The 19,125-nt window shown below is 44.0% G+C and overlaps 1 protein-coding gene across 4 annotated transcripts in view; it reads right to left on the bottom strand.

Moving 5' to 3' along the window:
* Nucleotides 1-19,125, bottom strand: part of Fermt2 (FERM domain containing kindlin 2) — a 70,879-nt gene that overhangs the window by 30,692 nt on the left and 21,062 nt on the right. For all 4 annotated transcript variants that reach the window (XM_029468773.2, XM_021181733.3, XM_029468774.2 and 1 more), the window contains exon 3: nucleotides 15,386-15,619. In XM_029468773.2, coding sequence (XP_029324633.1) covers nucleotides 15,386-15,619 — 234 coding nt within the window. The remainder of the gene's footprint in view (nucleotides 1-15,385; nucleotides 15,620-19,125) is intronic.

Below are 19,125 nucleotides of genomic sequence, written 5' to 3'. Positions count from 1 at the left end.
ACAGAAGAAATACAGTGAGGGCTAGAGAGGTGGCTCCATGGTTAACAGCATAGCACTAGCTGCTTTCCCAGAGGATCTTGGTTTGGCTCCCAGCACCCACATGGCAGCTCGTTACTGTCTGAATTTCAGTCCCATGGGGTCCAATTTGACCACCGTGGGCACATCACACATGTAATATACAAAGGCAAAGCACACCCATAAAAAATTTAAATTTAAAGATTAAATTCTAAAGGAGAAGAAATACAGAGATCCAATAAGTATTTTTTTAAAAAATTTAACAACATTAGTGATCGAATAAATGCAAATAAAAACCACACTGAAATTTCATCTCATCCCAGTGGGAGTGGCTATCATTCAAAAATCCAGTATGGAGCTAGAGAGATAGCTAAGCAATTAAAGAATACTGGCAGCTCTTCCAGAGGACCCAGGTTCAATTCCCATCACCCACGTGGTAGTTCATATCTGTCTATAAAACTCTAGTCCTGGGGGATCTAATGCCTTCTTTGGCTTCTTTGGGCACCAGGTACAGACATGGTACACAGACATACATGCAGGAAAACACATCCACAAAATAAAATTTTAAAAACCCTTTATTGCCAGGTAGTGGTGGCACATCCCTTTAATCCCGGCACTTGGGAGGCAGAGGCAGGTGGATTTCTGAGTTTGAGGCCAGCCAGGTCTACAGAGTGAGTTCCAGGACAGCTAGGGCTACACAGAGTAACCCTGACTCAAAAAAAAAAAAAAAAAAAAAAAAAGTTATTATTACTAGTGAGTGTGAACTCTTGCAGCCACTATGGAAATCTGTGTAGAGCTTTCTCTCAAAACTGAAACTCAGGCTGCTGTCTGCTCCAGCCTAACAGGCCTGGGGATATATACTCACAGGGTCTTTCAGCATGCTACACTACTCACTGCAGATGAGCCTTAGGACTGGCCTAGATAGTCAGCAGACGAAGGGATAAAGAAACTGTGACATGTAAACACAACAGAATTTCATTCTGCTGTAAAGAATAAAATTAATGACGTTTTCAGGAAAATGAATAGAATTGAAGAGTGAAAGACAAATATTCCAGTTTTTCCTCATAATCAGAGTCTCTCTCTCCACAAACCCCCCACTCGCACACATACACAAGCATGTACATACTTATGTATGAACATGAAATTAGAAGGGGATTATATGAGAGAGAAGAAGAAGGGGCCAAAAGATATGCAAGAGAACATACGACGTCATGGGGAAGGAAGAGATAAGCCTGCACTTAGCAGAATCTACGTTCATTAATCTACACATATACAGGAAATCATGATGAGTGAAGGAGAAGACGATGGGGGAGGAGAAACAAGGGTGGGGATGGGGCGGGGTATGAGTAGAGCACAATAATACATACGTAGGAAAATGTCATGTGGAGCTCGAGACTTTGTACAGCTAGCAATGCAAACAAAATTAATACAGCAGATTTTAGTTACACAACTAAGAAGCAAGGGTTTTTCTTTTCGAGATAGGGTCTCCTTCACTGTGTAGCCTTGGCTGGACTGAACTCACTGTGTGGACCAAGCTGGCCTTGAACCCATAGCAATCTGTCTGCCTCTGTCTCTGAGTGCTGTGATTAAAGGTATGTACCTCCATGGCTGGCTCTTCATTCTTATGTATTTAAGATGTAATATTAGCTCACCCCTACGTGTGGCTTTTGGACCTTATGCCTCATTACTAGCTGGGTATGTTCAGACACCCAGAAGATATTTCAGGTGATTGTTCTGATCTGTCTTTACTTAATATAGATGAATCGTCATTATTCTCCTAGACTACTTTTCCTTTTTCATACAAATATGTGGTGTGTATGTCGGTACCCATGTATGTGTGGACATGCGTATGGTGTGTATACATGCATGTGGAGGTCCTATGTTGGTGCCAGGAATCTTCCTCCAGCATTTTTCTACCTTATTTACTGAAGGAGAGTTTTTACATCAAATTCAGAAATATGGTTAAGTCTCAGTAGCCAGCTTGCTCCAGATGTCGGGTCTTTGCCATCCCTGTCTTGTACAGGCCAGTTACCAGGCCCACCCAAAATGCAGACATGCTCTGTAGATTCAACTCTAGACCCTCTGTGGGTACAGCAAGTGCTCTCATAGATGCTGAGCTATCTGAAGCCCACAGAATACTTAAAGAACAAATGTAACATCTGACTGACCTTACATGGTGGCCCTCCTGACTGTGAGTTCGATTGGCATGAGAGCATGGATATATAAGACTAGTGAAGCACTCCTTTGGGCCTGCGTGTGAGGGCATTTCTGTGAGGATTAACTAAGGGGGAAGTAGCTGCCTAGAAGGTGGCTGGCCCGGAGCCTGAATGGAACCAGAAGAAACAAAGAAGAAAGTCCACTGCACAAGCATTCTCCCTGCTCCACGCCAAGATGGATGGAAACCAATGTCCCAATAGACGCTCCTCCCTTTCAGCTGTTTCTCTCACGTATGTCACGCTCACAGTGACTAACCTTCAACTCTCACATATGTCACACTCACAGTGACTGACCCTCAACACACTTAGATGTTTATGAGCTGTGTTCTTAATTCTCAGTGCACCCTTGGATTTAAATGTGATCACTGCCACGTATGGAGAAGAGAGAGACATAGAAAATGTCATGCTGGGCTGGAGAGATGGTTCAGCAGCTGAGAACATGTACTGCTCTTTGCAGAGGACCCGAGTTTAGTGCCCACATCAGGCAGCTCACAATCACCTGTAACACAGGTACAGGGGGAATCTAACTCCTCTGGTTTCTGAGGGAACCTGTACTCATGTGCACACACCCCAAAACAGATAGACAAATACGTAATTAAAAATAATAAATCTTTTGAAAAGGGAATTTTAAGTTTACTTTATACTTTAGTACTAAGTGGGGGCCAGGCTGTGGTGATGGCAAGCTTTCTCCCCACCATAGTTGTTTCCCCTTAGATAAACTACATTAGTATATGGGGAAAAAATCCAAAATATCAGAGGGCACCAAATGAGTCACAGGCGAGCTGTGACACACTTCCACCACTTCTGTGTCACTGACCAGCTGGAGAGGGGAAAGCAAGCATGTGTCATCTGAAGCCTTCCTAAGTGTTTCTGGAATGTTTCCTAGGTTCTGCACATTCGTACATTGAGATTTTTGTTCCTAAGTCATTTCCTGTCCAGCTCACAGCTATAAATGTAACTAAGACAGCAACAATGAACTATGAAGTAACTTTTCAGTCTATTATAAGCAGACAAGTAATTCTTAACCAACTGGGTCAAGGCAAACTGCTTGTCCAGTCAAAATAGTAAACAATGTCAAACTGACTGATAATCTAGATGGTCTAAATATTGTAACAATATGCCTGGAGACCTTCCCTCTCCAGTGTTCTCTGGCGCTTAGCACACACAGGAGCTTGTTCTGGTAAAAGCTCTAAACGTTGAGTTTTATTCCTACTTCTTACAGCTTAGGAGCTTGCCTCAATCTATCTCCTGCTTGTTGACAGTCCCACCCTTGATCTGCATAAGCCACTGGCTGCACAGGAAATCTGATGAGTTGACTTTCATTTTATTATAATGATGACAAGAAGAAAACCCAATCATTCCTGTAGGGGACTATCTTACTAATGAAAGAAAATTTAGAATTTACTGATTTATGGGATAAAGAGATACCTCAGCGATTAAGAGCCCATACTGCTTTTGCAGAGGACCCAAGTTCGTTCCTGGCACCCACGTCAGATGGCTCACAACTGTCTGTAACTCTAGTGTCCGGAGATCCAACACCCTCTTCTGGTCTCCATGGGTACTACGGCACTTACATGCATAAACTGGCACGCAGATGCACACGTACACATTCTACTTCACATTTTTAAAATAAAAATATAACCTACTGACTTTACTTTGTGTCTTTTTTCAGGAACTGGTACATCTAAAACACCTAAATTAAGTACAAGAGTGGGACTGGAGAACAATATAGGACTATGAGTCATGAAAATGTTAGACAGAAAACATACCATCCCAGTGAATAATAGACATAATAATAACATAGCTGACATTCATGAGGCTCCATACAGAGCAACGTCCTTGCTCTTATTGCCACTATATGAAACTATATAATAGTGGCATTTAATGCTTATGAAATCAGTATTATCAAACTGACTGACAATCTAGATGGACTATATAAATACTGTACGTGTATGTGTAACACAAGTGCGTGTATACATGCATATATATGTGAAATTATAGGGCCTAGAGATAGAACAACTAAGAATGAATCTACCATGGGGGTCTGAGGAAAATAATTTTAGATTTCCTTCAAAGAAAACGTTTCTTGTGAGTTTCTGATTAAGTATAAAGAGTCTATGCATCCATTGTTTTAATTTTTCCAAAATGACAAAGAAATACCTGCTGATAAAGGGGGGGGGCACAGCAGCATCAAGAGGTCCACGGAATGGGATACGTTTATATTACCAGCATTTGAGAAGCTGAGGCGTCAGGGTGTCTACAAGTTCAAAGCCAGCCTAAGTCTAGGCCACAAAGCAAGATCTTGTTTCCAAGAAACAAAACTATGATATCAAATACACATCAAATAATGAGAAGAAATAAGCCAGACAGATCAGCAGGAACTGGCTGGCCAATGTGGTGAAGCATCGAGAGGACAGACAGGCAAGGCCCACTGACTCACTGGGTCACATGCTAGGAGCGAAGAAACACCAAAACCAAAGCACTGTAGATGGAAACACACTTTGCCACAGTCTCCTGCTCCTTTACTGTGGTAAATCCACCCCACCTGCCTATAAGATCCTGTCAACAGAAACCTTAACAGCGCAGGATAATGAGCTAATGAGCTGAAAAACTCAGTGTGGTGACTTGGCTCCCTGAGGCAGGGCAGTGGGCTAAGCCCCACCCAAACCTCCCTATTAGAAATCCAGGGTGCATCATCACAGAACTGTGAATGTCACTTAAAGAAAGGCTTCAAGGAGAGGGACTCCAGGGGCAAACCCTGCTTTACATTTCAACAATGTGGGACATTGCCATGAAGGTTACTAAGCAGCTGATCTTAGGGAGAGAGATGGGTTATCTGGATGGGTCCAATATAATCACATCGTCCTTTATATACAAAAGAGAGGCTGAAGAAAGAGGCACAAGAGAGCCGAGGCAGGAGAGGTCGGATGAACTTGAGAACGCAGAAGGTCTCAGAAATGGGGGTGGGGAGCCTTGGGAACTTATTCCTACAACTACAAGGAACCAAACTGTGCCACGAAGAACTCCCTCTCAAGAGTGTTGAGGAGGGGACAAAGACCTAGGTGAGTCACGCTGCTGTGCCCAGACCTTCAGCCTAAATATAAAAATTCTGTGTTGTTTTCAGCTGCTAAATTTATGGTATTTCCTCATGGTGGCAATGAAATACTAACAGTTCCAAATATAAAAGTCAGAGATACACATACATAGCTCAGTAGTAGAGTTCTTTTATGCACAAAACAAGCCATAAGGAGAAGCATGGTAGGAGTATAAAATGAAACTACTTCAATAAACACACTAATAAAGATGAGAGAAGGGCATCTGTGAGAGATGACAGGGCATCAAAGAAGCAGAAACTAAGAGGTTTGGATATTAACAGCAAGGGGGGGGTGTCTATGTGTCGTCACTATTCCACTGAGGTACAACTGTATTCCGGTCTTAAATCTACTGACCATCTGTGCAGCAAACACTCTGGGGAAATACAAACAGTGAGAACTAAAGTGTGGTGCCACTCTAGTATAGAAGACAAGCAGTTATTACGAAGAGGATCAACCCAAGAACACCACCCAACAGCACACACCAACGGCGAATGATCAAACGCGGGAGAAGAACTAGCAAGGAAACAGTGACACGAGAATCAGGCCCTCTGGAGTCTCTAGAATAACAGACGAACAGAACAGTAAAGATCCTACAAGTTTCCAAGGAGAAGCAGCAGTCCACAAAGAGGAGATGAAAATGAACACCAGAGCACTGACTGGAGAGATGGCTAACCAGTGAGAAGCACTGGATGCTCTTCAAGAGGAGCCAAGCAGAGAAAATATGGCCCGCAACTCTGAGTGAAGGAAAAGGGGAGGAGGCAGGAAGGGGGCAAAAATTATCCAGATGAAGCACCAGCCACGAACAACAGGAGCTACTCCATGTATAGTGTGTGTGCCTTTAAATGGAGATATAATGGTAATGAAGAGAAAAAGGAAAGATTCAAATAAATACTAAAATCAAACTTCTGGTGATGAAAACATACTTGCTATGGTAAATACACGGGGCAGGCTGGTTAGCAGATTGGCAGAGGCATGACTAATGAACTTGAAGATGTAACAAGAGACAGTATTAAAAATAAGACACTTATGCATCACTAAAAGGAAACAGAAAGCATACGCACAGAATAGCAGACATTTCTGGAATCGTGTCAACCAGAAACAACTTAAAGACAACAATTACCTGAGGGAGAGAAAGCTCAGATTCTTCAGCTACAGTGTATTTCAAAAATAAAGGCAAAAGTCAAGATTTAAAAAAAATAAACAGGGGCTGGTGAGATGGCTCAGCGGTTAAGAGCACCCGACTGCTCTTCTGAAGGTCCTGAGTTCAAGTCCCAGCAACCACATGGTGGCTCACAACCATCCATAAGGAGATCTGACTCCCTCTTCTGAAGTTTGTGAAGTGTCTTCTGAAGTGTCTGAAGACAGCTGAAGTGTACTTAGATATAATAAATAAATAAATCTTTAATAAAAAAAAAAATAAACAAAGAAGTCAAACCCTACACATATCAGTTTCATATCTATTGCTGTGATAAAACAATCTAATCAAAAACAACTTATAGAAGAAGGGGCTTATTTGGGTTACATTTCCAGGTTATGGTCTGTAACTGCAGAAGTGTCTCAGAGTCAGTGAAAAAAACCTAGTGGGGAAACCCTCACTCTATTCCCATTCAGCGTGCACCCAAAAATCACGAACAGACCGTCTTGATGTAAATACACGGGGTAGTTTAATGGCGGAGCTCCGGGTCGAAATGTATCTCACGTAGGAGACAGTGGACTCGACCGTGGACGAGGCTTGGAAGCGAGGGGTTTTTATAGAAAAGGGTCTGGGGCTGTGGGAGGAATTGGCGTGGTTTCACATGATTGGTTCTTTTAAACATCAGCAGACTGTACATGCAGATCGAGGTAACAGCAGAGCATCTGGTTAACATTTAACTTAGGTCAGAAGGGCAGGAGATTAGGGAGACGCCGGACATTTTTGTATGTCTTTCCTATCTTTATGGCTAGTTGGTTCCTGGGGGATTTTACAGCCTTTGTTCTTTGTTCTAGGCCCAAAAAGCCCTCCTAACTAGCAAGCCACATGAGTCATGGACCTTGAATAAACTTTTTGGCTAGGGCTTTGAAGTCTTGAATTTAGTTTTTTTTCTTTCATTAGGAACTCAAGACAACTGGTCCCATCACACACACAAAGAAAATCCATGTTAGCTGTCAGTTAATGAGCTTTCTTTGCTTTCAGAGCCCAGCTTAGGCAAAGTTGCCCACAACGGGCTGGCCCTCCGACATTAATGAACAATGAAGACAATCTTCATTGAGGTAAGACATGCTTACCTCTGTGACACTGTTGTCAGCTACAAAATTCTTGCTCAAGAGCTGCACAAATCCAGTTTAAAAAACAAAACAAACAAACAAAACAACCCAACAGTGTTTTAAGTAAGGTGATTTTTCTGTGTCAAGCTATATTCACATCTATCCTGAATACAGGCACAGGTTGAAGTTGGACACTCCTGAAAGCAATTACTATGAAGATAAAAGTGGAAATAGATCAAAAGTCACCAGTAGAGATAACTATAATCATAAAGGAGAACTAAATAAATCATTTAAGAAAGCAAGGAAAACAGAATGAGAGAAAATAGAGATCATAAATTGGTTTTGACAAACATTAAAATCTTTTCTCAATAACATTTCAAAAAAGCTAGCGACATACTAAGAAACAATTTTTAAACATGTCCAATAAAGTTTCTACATCCAGAATATGCAGAGAATGTCTGTAGTTCTATCAGATGGCCTAATTTATAAGAGGAGGCATGGAGGGAGAGAGGGATGGTGGAAGGGAGAGACAGGGAAGGAAGGAGGGAGAGAGGAGAGGGAGGGAGGGAGGGTGAGGGAGGAGGAAGAAAGGGAGGGGAGGGAAGAAAGAAAGGGAGAGAGAGCGAGCACAGGAATGTGTGAGTCTGGCCAGGGCTTAAGAAATGGCTCAGACTCGGGAGGCAGAGGCAGGCGGATTTCTGAGTTCGAGGCCAGCCTGGTCTACAAAGTGAGTTCCAGGACAGCCAGGGCTATACAGAGAAACCCTGTCTCGAAAAACCAAAAAAAAAAAAAAAAAAAAAAAAGAAATGTGGCTCAGAGCCCACCCCCACTGACACACTTCTTCCAACAAGGCCACACCTCCTAATCCTTCTAATCCTTTCAAATAGCGCCACCCCCTGGTGACTAAGCATTCAAACATATGAGCCTGAGGAGCCATTCTTATTCAAACCACCACACCAGGCAACAGGAACTCTCAAGTACTGCAGGTAAGAATGCAAAATAGTATGGGCGGTTTGCAATGAAATTTTCATTCTTTTAAGTTTCCTACTAGGACCAGAATTCCTTCAAGAATTACAAGTTTAGCATCTTTATTCAACATTTTAATTCTCCTTTACTCACTGTGTGCACGTGTATATAGAGGGTCTCATGACAATTTGCAGAAATTAAGACTTTAAGGGGTCTCAGAAACTGAACTCATGTCTTCAGGCTAGGGGGCAAGCACCTTTACCTGCTGAGCGATTTCTCCAGCAGCTTTATTTATAATAGTCCAAACTAGAGAGAACCAATGTGCCCTGAGATTGGCAATGCTTTATGACTCTTTTGTTGTTGTGATAAAATATGATCAAAAGCAACCTATAGATGAATTTTATTTTGGCTTACGGGTTCACAAAGAGTCTATAACGATGAGAAACCATGACAACAGAAACAGGAAGCTAGGAGACATCTTTTACTGTGAGCACAAAACAGACATTTCCAAGAACATACTTCCTCTAGCAAAACAGTGCAACCCAAACCTTCCCAAACAGCACCACCGACTGGGGACCAAATGTGCAAATATCTGAGCCTAGGAGGGACATTTCCCATTCAAACCACCACAGGTACACTACATACGAAGAGCTGAAAGAATATGCTAAGTGGGAAAAGCCATCTACAAAAGGCCGCATATGCTATGGTTACACTAAAATGACATTTGAGAAAAGGCAGTGATAGAAGAAAGATCAGTGGTTTGTGGGTAAGAACAGCAAAGGGGACTGAGGAAACTCTAGGCTGAGGAAACTCTAGGCTGAGGAAACTCTAGGCTGAGGAAACTCTAGGCTGAGGAAACTCTAGGGTGCTGAAACCTGCCTTTATCACACTGCTGTAGGTTTGTCAAAAATGCATTCTATATTACTTGAAGATTATATACCTCAGTCAAACTGACCAGATAGTTAAGTGAGGGGTTGGGGAGATGGCTCAGCTGTTAAAAGCACTGACTGCTTTTCCAGAGGACCCAGGTTGGATTCCCAGCACCCACGGAGCAGCTCAAAACCATTTATAATTCCAGTTCCTAGGGATCTGACATGCTCTTCTGGCCTCAGGAGGTGCCAAGTAGATACGTGGTGCACAGACATACATGCAGACAAAACACACAGAGAAAATAAACTTTAAAAGTTAAGTGAAATAAAAAGTTGTCATAAGCCCTTAGTCACTCTAATTAAAACATCACTTGATCCTTATCTTTATGTTTTGCTTAGTTTGGCTCCTTATGGGCTTAAGAAAGGAGCATTTGGCAGAGCTGCTTAAGGGCAAATTCACTGACCACTTTTAACCCTCCTCTCTGCTTGTGTCTAACATAAAGACACTGCAAACAGTAGTATCTGTTTCTCTGGTCTCTCTTGCAGCTAAGACTCGGAGTGACCCAGGTGGGCAACAAGATCTGAGGACAGTCTGGGAGTTTCTGCTTCACTCATCAGCCAAGTTTGGAAGACAGCTCAACAGCCCCTCCTCCAAAGGGGACATGTCCCGATTGGTTTTTAAATCAACTTGAGGCAGGGGCTTCCCTTAGTGATGGAGCTGTGAGCCGAACAACCCTTCTCTGCCAAGTTGCTTTTGGTCATGGTGTTAACACAGCCACAGAAGCCCTCACTGATGCAAGGCCTTGTGGAAGGGCCCGTCCCAGCAGACAAGTAACCAAGCACCTCTGGTCTTCATGTAACGTCTCAGGATGTGAACATGTAAAGCCTCCCTCGGAGCACAGCTGAGTTTGGATTCTACTACTTTACAACCAAAACTAAACATAAAGAACAAAATATGAGAAAAGTAACTTGAAAATAAAATAACAAGAAGAAACACTGAACAGTTTTTGGACCAAAACAACAGAACTCTGAGGGCACACACAAGCATGAAATCCAGAACGATAACCTGACGGATTCTTCCTTCCTTTTCATCTCTGCAGGGAGCCCTTCAACCGGCCTGCCATCACTATCCCTGCGTGTGTGTGTGTGTGTGTGTGTGTGTGTGTCCCAGGGGCAGGGCAGAGGAGAAGGTGGGAATGGATAGGATTGGCCTAACGAACCTCACTAGTGGGAAGACCTGCACCCCGATCTAGTAACACTGACCTAACACGCTGTAAGCACAGAACACTGTCAAACTCTGGGAGGAGACTGTCCGCTTTACTGGCCCAGGTAGAGGGCACACATTTGGGATGTCTGCCCGTCAGCGTACAGGTCAGATAAGAGCTCACCGTCCTCTGACAGCAATGTGTGTTGTGAAAAGGCAGAGGCAAACAAGCCAACAAGCCTGTCTCATTAAATCATTACACGACAGTTTTGTAACAGTTAAGTTACAAAAGAAAATGTTTTTCTCTTCTTTTTTAACCAATTTAAAAAAAAAAAAACTTTAGAAAGGTTGTCAGCAAAATTAGGTAATTTCCCATTCAACTGGATATTCTTCTGTACTGCTGACCGTTCAGTAGCTGGCATCCTCCGCACTTCTCTGGGCTCTTGTTAATGACATTTTGGTAACACCAGCCATGCCATTTTTCTTCCTTTGAACTCTACGTCTCTTACAGTAATCAAGAGCCACAGGACGAACCCAGAAGAGTTCAACTAATGAAACCACAGTGACCAGCACTTAAGTGGATTCGTTTAATTTGAGGAAAATTACTTGGCTTGGATATGACTTAATGGGAGAAAATGATTGCAGCGAACAGTTCCGACGTCGCGTCGATGCTGGTGTTCATTCAGCGGTGGGAAGATGAACAGAGGCTCTAGTAAGTTACTTCACGGTTGGCAAGCTTACCCACACGGGGCAGCAGAGACCTTTCACCCTGTGCAGATCTACTCAACACTGCCATGCAATGCCCTGCTATGGACCAGCTGCCTAGGACCATGTTAATATCCAAGGGCCCTGCAGAGCTGGAGACAGGGCCCTGCACCTCTCCTGGGCAGCAGAGTAGAGCTGGCAGGAAAGACAGGGGAGAGCTGGCCCAGGGGGCATGAGCAAGGGAGAGTGGTCCCACCACTCATCTGCCGTGAGCACAGGAGAAACTCCCTCCTCACCTTGCCCCTTTCTGGATTCCTCCAGGCCCAAAGCTGCTACAGCTTGAACATGGGATATCCCTCGCACTCAGGTTTTGGAAGCCTCTGCTCTAGCTGGTAGTGCTAAACATTGGCTGTGGATCCTCTGGGGCGCGGGGCCAAGCTGCCAGGCCTTGTCTCAGTCTAGAAATCTAAAGAGATGAAATTCTAAAGCAGAGGGCAAGTAATGGTGGTAAGAACCTCCCCGACAGAACAAAGCACACGAGCTTCCTCAGGAAGGCTGAGAAGTGTCAGTACAGAAACTTAAAGAGCCTGGCATCGACCTTCACTTTACAAGAGAGTGTAGAAGGAAAGACGAATGTCTAAGACATCTTACAACGAGTTAAATAACAAAAAAATCTGCCAGATTCAGTGACAGTATGCAGATGATAAGACAGGGGAGTGTGAACTATGTTATGGTGTGGAGAGCACACAGTACGGTACTAAGGGCATTCGGGTCCTTCCCCTTGTTCTACATATGACACTGGCTCCCCGATCTCCAGCTAAGTACATTTCATGTGGTTAGGTATTAGGCATAAAATATAGGCCAAAAGTTCCTAAACATAACAAAAGGTACGTCAAAAGTAAAGTATCAGGAACAATGAAATAGCAGTCACTGCTAACACAACTACTTCATTACAGTGAGGCAAGGTGGGCGCACAAATGAAAAGACGGTAAGTTATTATTCATAAGAGGTGTGACTATCTCTATAGAAAGTGACATTTCTAACAGCAGTAACCAGTGGGGAAAGCTATACCAATGGAGAAGCTGCCAGACTCAAGCCTACGCAGGGCATGGTGGCTAAGCCTACGCAGGGCATGGTGGCACTCTCTCATTGTCCTAGCACTTGAGAATGTCCCAAAGAGACAATACCAAACACCAACCCTACACTCACCTACAAAGCTCCCAAGAAACACAGACAAATATTTTTCAGAGCTTAGCACCCATGATGGTCACTCAAATCAGATAAGCTAGAAAGAACATTAAGCATAAACACAGAAGATCTGGTCTAGTAACTGGCTCAGAGTAGAGGCTAAAAACCCGGGTTCAAGTCCCAGAACCCACTCAGTATGACACAACCAACGCCCAAAAAGTTGTCCTTTGACCGCCACACGTACACCACCACATCTGCTCCCCTGCCACACACATCTGCTCAAATATATACAAGCTATAAATTCATTAAAAAATTTTTTTGAGCCATGTGTGGTGGCACAGCCCTTAATCACAGTAATGAAAAAGCAAACTAGGCCACATATGGACTTTGTGAAGGAAGTTAGGAGACTAAGAAATTTACCTATATTACTGTGACTTAAAAATGATAAAATAAAGCCGGGCGTGGTGGCGCACGCCTTTAATCCCAGCACTCGGGAGGCAGAGGCAGGCGGATTTCTGAGTTCGAGGCCAGCCTGGTCTACAAAGTGAGTGCCAGGACAGCCAGGGCTACACAGAGAAACCCTGTCTCGAAAAACAAAACAAACAAACAAAAAAAAAAAGATAAAATATCGATAGCTATAAATTCTAAACATGTATTAGATAACTTATGTAATTCTTTGTGCTTTTCAGTGTTTTAATCTGTATTATCCATTTAAACATAGTGAGCTATCCCAGAAGCACTACATAAAAACAGTGATATTAGTCGGCTTCCCCTCTGACACCCTAAGTTCTTCGGCATAACAGCAAAAGATACCTAAAAATTGGGGGAGGGGGAAGATGAGCATTTCTAAGATTGCTTTAAAATAAGAAAAACACACATTTCAGAGGTTAAAAAAAGTGATTCTTGGGGATAGAAAGATGGTTTAGTGGTTAAGAGCACTGGCTCTTCTTTCATAGGTCCTGAGTTCAATTCCCAGCATCTATATGGTGGCTCACAACCACCTGAAATAGAATCTGATTCCCTCTTCTGGTGTGCATGAAAACAGAGCACTCGTATGCATAAAAAAAAAATCTTCTAAAGAAAAATTCTTAGGGGCTGGAAAAGGGCTCAGTGGTTAAGAACACTGCTTCCATAGGTCCTGAGATCAATTCCCAGCAACCACATGGTGGCTTACAACCATCTATACTGGGATCTGATGCCCTCTTCTGACATGCAGGTGTACACCCAGATAGAGCACTCATATACATAAAATAAATCTTTAAAAAAATTCTTAAAAGGTAGATTCTGACTTGATCAAAGAGGCCCTATCAGAACCACAAAGAACAGATCTAGAAACAGAAACTTAAGAAGCAAGGCGGCCCTGTGCTAAGGCCAACAGTCCCAGCCCAGCCTTCCTTCCAGGTGGAGCACCTGCACAGGAGGAGCACCTGCACAGGAGGAGCACCTGCACAGGAGGAGCACCTGTACAGGAGGAGCACCTGCACAGGAGGAGCACCTGTACAGGAGGAGCACCTGCACAGGAGGAGCACCTGCACAGGAGGAGTATGTGCTGGTGGCTCTAGCAGTGAGTGAGGCTGCTGAAGAATTATGGTAGGGGTGTCCTGAAGCTATCTCAACTGAAAACTTGTCAACAATATGCTAAACAAAAATAAAACCTCACTGCAGTATTTGCTCCAAGAGTGAAACAACCGAAATGTCCACTAACAGAACTCCGGGAATGGGGAATTAATACCAGTGCAACCACACACAATTATTGTGAAACAGCACAAAATAGTAAATTGTATGAAAGAAATTATATACTTGGGGGCAGGGAGATGGCTCTGTGGGTAAGAGCACTTGCAGTGCAAGCACGAGGACATGAGTTCAAATTCCCAGCATCCACTTAAATAGCCAGCACTGTAAAACAAAGGATTGCAGAGGCTCCCTGGCTCCCAGCCTAGCTCCAGGTTCAAAGGCCTGCTTGAAGGGATTAGTGCAGAAGAAAGTGACAGAGAACCAACATCCTCCTAACATCTTTACACCTGGGAAGTCTCCCTCACCTGCAAACACATGTGCAAACCCACAATAGACAGCACAGTCTGAACAAGCATATATGTAGCAAATCAAACTGTAGATCAAAGTTACTTTGGAGACCAAGATTTTTATGAATTACCAGTATCATCTGAAAATGCAACATATGTATAAAAGAGCTCTAGTTGGAATTAGAACTTGGACAAATCATTAAGTATATCTAAGAACTATGTGCTAGTGGTACTGACGAATGTTCACACTTCTCTGGTGGCTGAATGCTTCCTGTCATACATCAGAACCACGTCAGCCAAGTAAAAAGCGACCCACAGCTTGCTCCTGAAAGCAGAGCACTGGCGTGGGGCGAGCGAGTCCGGAGAGTAGTTTCCTTAGGAGAGGGCAGGCCTTCATCAAAGGGAGTGACATCATCTCTCTGAATTACTAAAATCAAAGTGACTTACGTGAAGGAAATACTGAAGAGCCACAGCCCTCTGAAAACAATGCCTGTTCCCTTCCCCACCCTCCGGCAAACAATGCAATTGTGGCTTAGGGTATAGCTCAGTGGAAAGGCGTTTGCTTTGCATGCACTGAGACCCAAGGTTCAATCCCACTACTGTCAGATGATCAAGTCATCAGAAAAGAGTTTTATATAATATATGGTTCTAATTAGTGGGGAAAAAAATCTAGTTCTTCCTGTTCCATCTTAACCCAATACCTCTTTATCTCAAAAGCAAACAAACAAAGAAAAAACAACCTATAAACAATCGTTTCAAATACAGATACACATAGGGTCCAAACCAGACCCCCTTAGCATAAGCTCAATGCCAAGTACCAGCCACACACGCCTCATGGTTGAGTGAAGGGCAGGTCACTTACTGAAAGTCTTGCAGATGTCAGACACAGCCTTGAAGACTCGGTCAGAGAAGTTCACTTTCACCTTCACATACTTCATGTTGGGAAGCTGCAGGCGGAGCAGTTTGTGCTGCGGGGTGAACTGGAGCTTGGCATCTGCCTGGATACCATACTTATCCAAGGTCCAGTGTGTCTTAAGCAGCCAAGTCCTCTTCTTTTCCCACCAGAGAGCATGGTCAGACCAATCTTTTTTGACATCTAAGGACAACAAGCAGTAAACAAGAAAAAGGTTTAAAATAGCCCAGAACACCTGGAGGGAAACTAAATACTGGGTACACTTAAGAAAAACAAGAAACTATTAGTGATAGGTACCAAAAAATACAAACAGTGCCAAAAAACACTTTCCCTACCCTCAAAACCCAGTGCACAGGAAAAAAAAAAACAAAAACAAAAACAAACAAACCCAAGGCCAACTGACCAACTGGACCTTGAAAGACAAACAGAACCCTGGGACTGGAATAGGAAACATTAATAAGAACTCAGTAGTGCTGGGCATGGTGGCGCACGCCTTTAATCCCAGCACTTGAGAGGCAGAAGCAGGTGGATTTCTGATTTCGAGGCCAGCCTGGTCTACAGAGTGAGTTCCAGGACAGCCAGGACTATACAGAGAACCTGTGTTGAAAAACCAAAAAAAAAAAAAAAAAAAAAAAACCCAGTAGTGGATTTTGAAATTCGGCTTTGAAGAACGGACAACAGAGTCCCCACAAAATACATTAAAAGACTAATTCCTGAGGCTATACACATACACGCAGGTGGGAGCTGGGGAGGAAGCTCAGTGGTTAACCACACTTGCTGCTCTAGCACACCAGGTGACTCACAGCCACCCATAATCCCAGCGTCAGTGGAATCTAATGCCTCTGGCTTTTGTGGATACCAGCACTTAAGTGCACCCCTAATTAAAATAAAATCAAAGTCTTTAGAAATAAGAAACAAATGCATTAAGGTAGTAAGGGTAGAACAAAGATTGGGAGTCAGAGAGAATGGGCACTCTAGGTGAAGGGGCGTGGAAAGAACTCCAGAACAACCATGAACAGCTTGCAGCCCAAACATGCTTCCCAAAAATATCCTGAGGACGGTAACTCAGAGAACTGCAGGGGTTAGCGTTTCTACTGCTTGCTGTGTAAGATAAACAACATGACCAAAGTGACTGAGGAAGAAAGGGTTTATTTCAGCTTACAGCTCTCAGATCACACTCCATCACTGAGGGAAGTCAAGGCAGGGACCCCGAGGCAGGATCTGTAACGAAGATGGCACGGAAGCACGCTGCTCACTGGCTTGCTCACTCTGCGTTCTTGTACAAGTCAGGACCCTCTGCCCAGGCAGCGGTTGGCTCCACCCTCAGTGAGGGGAGCCCATCAACCATCAATCAAGAAAATACCCTACAGGCCAAACTGATAGAGAGACCTGTTCTCAATGAAAAGAGAGAAATGACTTAGGAATGAAAGAGCCAAACAAGTACTACAGAGGGAGAAATAGCCAAACAAAAGAGAACTCACACCAACAGCAGCAAAGAAACTGTTAAGAACAACTTTCTTGAAATAAGAACTTAGGCACTCGGAGGAGCTCGTTAGCGGCCAGCAGAACTCATCTATGGGGAAGGACACAGCTGTGTAGCCCAGCTTCTGTCCCCTTGCTAGGAACCCAGTTATACTTCTTAGCAGTGGAGTCTCAGTCTCTGTTTATGACACTGATAACTGTTATGTGAAGCAAAGGTGACTCTCCAAGTTATTTTCTTACCAAACTGTATCAATCATGGTGTTGGGAGCTCACCTACAAACACACGTGGAACCAGCATTCTGCAGCTGCTCGGTTATGCGTGTAGCGTTCACATCCTAATTATTTTCCAGCACTGAACTTGACAACTTTTGGAAGTACTTAGTTCTGGATTAGCTTACAGTGGACAGCTGCAGCTGGGGTTTTTATAGAGAGAAACTGGTCACACCTGTTACTCTTCTCTTTAGGAACAGAGATTAAGAAACTCAAGAGAGGCTGAGGCTGTAGGTAGATTGACAATCTTTTCTCCCCACACCTCTACCCAGGCACTCCTGACTCTAGTGACAATATCCCCATGAAGGAAAGGAAGTCACGAATTCCCCATGAGAGAAAGAAAGGTGGGCAAGGTCTGTAATAAAGTCACTCTGAGGACGGAAGAAATGGCTCAACAGTGACAAACACTTCCATCCTAGCACTTGTGAGGCAGAAACAGGCCGATTTCTGAGTTTGAGGACAGCCCGGTCTACAGTGAGAGTTCCGTTCCAAGACAGCATACTCAGGGAGAAACCTCATCTTCAAACCAAACCAAACAAAAAACCAGCCAGCCAGCCAACTAAGTAAGTAAAATTTAAAGCTACCCTGAATCCAAAAATCCAGATTTGGGTTGCCCCCAAAATAACTCTGAGATAAACTGAGTGGCTTACTTGTAGAAGAGGGGGGTGAGGGGTAGGGAATCCCAGGAGGAGCACAGGAGAGAGAGTGTGAAGCAATTAGGGAGAGAAGAGACAAGGTCATTTAATTCAGTAGCAGATGTGACCACCGCAGTCCTTTCTACAGAGAGTTGATGCTACAAGAAAAAGAAAGGCGATTTCCCGTTTCCTGGGTTAAACACTGTGCGGGGGTCATTAAATGCCTAGCCCTTCCTGGCCACCTCTCTAGTGGCCTAGGGCCAAGTACTCAGGCACAGAAATCCCTGTGCTTTAGGGAAAGAAGCTGCCTGCCCGCACGGTACGTTAGGAATCTGCCCACACAGCTGAAGGTGAAATGGGAGCGGCTCCTATCACCTGCTCCCTGACTGAAATAAATGCTAAGTGATGTGAAAAGCAGCTGCCGGACAGGGGAGGCAGAGCAGAAACGGCGGGCGCCTTAAGCCCTAACCAAGGGCAGGCTCACGTGAACTGTGGTCCAGAAGGAAGTGCTGGACACAGAGGCCTGAGGAGCAAGCTGAAATAAAAACTACCCATAATTTTTGACAGAGACAACTTGTTCCAGACCACAAAAGTTACAAGTGGACAAAAAAAAAAATTGCATTTTTGAAGTACAAAAGAAAAGGAAAGGAAAGCCACCCCAAATAAAATGTAAAACTAGAGCTGGTAAAGTCCAAGGGGCCCAATGCACCACCCGCTGGCTTCACAGTGCTCCCAGGAGCTAACAGGTTCCCTTGTTCAGAGGGACTCCTGAGGCGCACAGCCACACTCAACATCAGCACCGTCCTGACAGACACTCTGCGGCCGGCGCTCTGGGGCTGGACTCTGTGAACACGCTCCAGAAGGCTCTGCATTGAACTCTGCAATAAAGTCTCATCTTCCCATGTACACCTTGATGGACTGTACCCTGAAAATGGGTCTAAATAAACCCCAGTCTCCTTAAAAGCAACAACAAAGGCAGAACCCCTCCACCACAAACCCCTCAGCTTTCATTAAACAAACTTCAAACCCAGGACCTTCCCTGATGCCCCTTTTCCTTGTTTCCTGTTTCCCATCAGACACACACAGCACTTTGTGATGAGGTTTGAAAGAGACACAGCTCACACACACAGTAGCCTGAAAATACAACCAGCCAGCACGCTTATAAACCACAAGTGGCTTGCTGCTGTTTCTCTTTAAAGCCTGATTTCCAGCCAAGGCCAAGTCTTTTGGTTCTTCCAGGAAGCAGCAGCAGCCTGCTTGCAAGGATAAACATGCACAAGAACGACTTGCGACACCGGGACT

This window comes from Mus caroli, unplaced genomic scaffold, assembly GCF_978045245.1.
Source record: "Mus caroli unplaced genomic scaffold, Mus_caroli_1 scaffold_12, whole genome shotgun sequence".
Lineage (NCBI taxonomy): Eukaryota > Metazoa > Chordata > Mammalia > Rodentia > Muridae > Mus > Mus caroli.
The sequence above is the reverse complement of the archived record's forward strand: the minus strand, read 5'-3'. Positions and strand labels throughout refer to the sequence as shown.